The 1,642-nt window shown below is 65.1% G+C and overlaps 1 protein-coding gene across 1 annotated transcript in view; it reads right to left on the bottom strand.

The window, feature by feature from the left end:
• Window positions 1-683: 683 nt before the first annotated feature.
• The window catches only part of LOC105527245 (chromosome unknown open reading frame, human C11orf96), a 14,697-nt gene continuing 13,738 nt past the window's right edge, over window positions 684-1,642 (bottom strand). The window contains exon 6 of the mRNA XM_011963555.1: window positions 684-1,639. Coding sequence (XP_011818945.1) covers window positions 1,319-1,639 — 321 coding nt within the window. The 3' untranslated portion in view covers window positions 684-1,318. The remainder of the gene's footprint in view (window positions 1,640-1,642) is intronic.

Genomic DNA, 1,642 nt, shown 5'->3' with positions numbered 1-1,642 from the left:
TGGTACCCAGGTGCCCTTCAGGCTCTAACCAAAGATATGTCCCATCTTCCCGGAGGAACCCTGCGGGGCGCAGACGAGGGCTGCAGACGTAGCGGCAGCGGTTTCCCCCGCAGCGCAGGAGTGCCCGGCACTGCGCTGAGTCAACTGCGGTCAGGGGGTCACCTGCCCGCGACAGCGAGCACGCACCCACACTCTCGACCAACCCAGGCTGGCCCCCAGCCCACTCTCAGGCCCCAACGCCCAAACATCTCACATTGCTGGCTCCGGCATCTCCCCACCCGCCGCCAGGAATGGGCTCAGAGGGATATGCGTCTTCTGCGGCGGGTGCGGGGCGAGGACCCTGACCCCAGCTCGGGGAAGTCAACCGCCCGCGGGGAGGAGACAGCTCTCCATCCTCAGCTCCGGCTAAGCCCCGCCTGCGGCTTCACTCCAGCCCGGATGCCGGCGATAGGGAATAGACCAGGGAGGCAGGAGCGCTCTGGACCGGGGGTGGATACACTTGGGGAGGCAGGCAACCGACCCGCGCACAGGTGGCGCAACCTCGTTCCGGTGACCGAAGCTTGTGGAGGTAGCTCCACTCCCGGCTCCCTGGTCCGGCATCCCCCTGCCACCTCCTCCCCCACCTTCCCCAGTCTTGGGAGCCTGGGCCCCGAAGGTTCAAAAAGTCAAGAGCCTGAAAAAAATGCACTGTGCAAATATATTGACTTTATTTGTCTCCTTTCTGGAGTCTCACAGACATATCCAGGTAAAAAGATCGTTAAATAAACGCCTTCAGTCATCTCAATGCAAAAATAAATATCAATCCTCCAGACGCAGCAGCAGCAGCAGCTGCGCTGCGCCCCAAGTCCCAACGGCCACGCCTAACAATTATAAAAGTGTTCAGCGAAAGTGTTGGCGTGAGTGTGAACGGGTGTGCGCTGGGGGTCACGGTGGAGCGGTGTGCAAAATCGGAGTTGCAAACCATCGGACAAGGGCATGGAGCGGCGACCCGGGTGGCCCTAGCGACCCGCGCGGCCAACTCAGCGCGGGCGCGCCTCCCCGCACACACTCACAGCAGAGTTCGCACTGGGAAGAGTTAAAAAATAAACATTTACAAGGACAAGGAAAGCGGTCCCGCTCCCGGCGTTCCCCGGCCAGGGCGAGCGCGGCGAGGGGCGCACCGATCGTTTCGCAGCGGGGCGGGAGTCCGAGCGCGCGAGGGGCGGCGGTCCCGGGTCCTTGCGGGTCCCCCGGGGGCAGGGCGCGGGCTCTCTCGGGGTTCGCACGCCGGTCCCCCGCGGATCGCGGACGCGCGCGTTCCCCCCTCGGGCGGCGCCCCTCACAGGGCCGAGTCGGAGTCGCTGGAGTCCAGGCTGTTCCTCAGTTTGCAGCTGCTGAGCTGCTCCCGCTGCAGCGACAGGCTCTGCGTGCTGCGGCGCAGGCACTCCAGGCTCTGCAGGAACGACTTCTTGGCCTTCTCCTCCTCCATGGGGGACACCCCCTCCTCCTCCACCTCCTGGATCTCGTCGAAGGTCACCGGCTGCGTCTTGAAGCGAGACTGGCGCGGCCGCCGCAGCCGGCCCCGGCCCTTGGACAGCTTGGCGGGCCGCATGGGCTGCGGGAACTCGTCGGCCAGGCACACGAAGTGCGGCATCACCGCCTG

This window comes from Colobus angolensis, unplaced genomic scaffold (genome assembly GCF_000951035.1).
Source record: "Colobus angolensis palliatus isolate OR3802 unplaced genomic scaffold, Cang.pa_1.0 Scaffold61, whole genome shotgun sequence".
Classification (NCBI taxonomy): domain Eukaryota; kingdom Metazoa; phylum Chordata; class Mammalia; order Primates; family Cercopithecidae; genus Colobus; species Colobus angolensis.
This window is presented reverse-complemented; position numbering and strand designations above follow the sequence as displayed.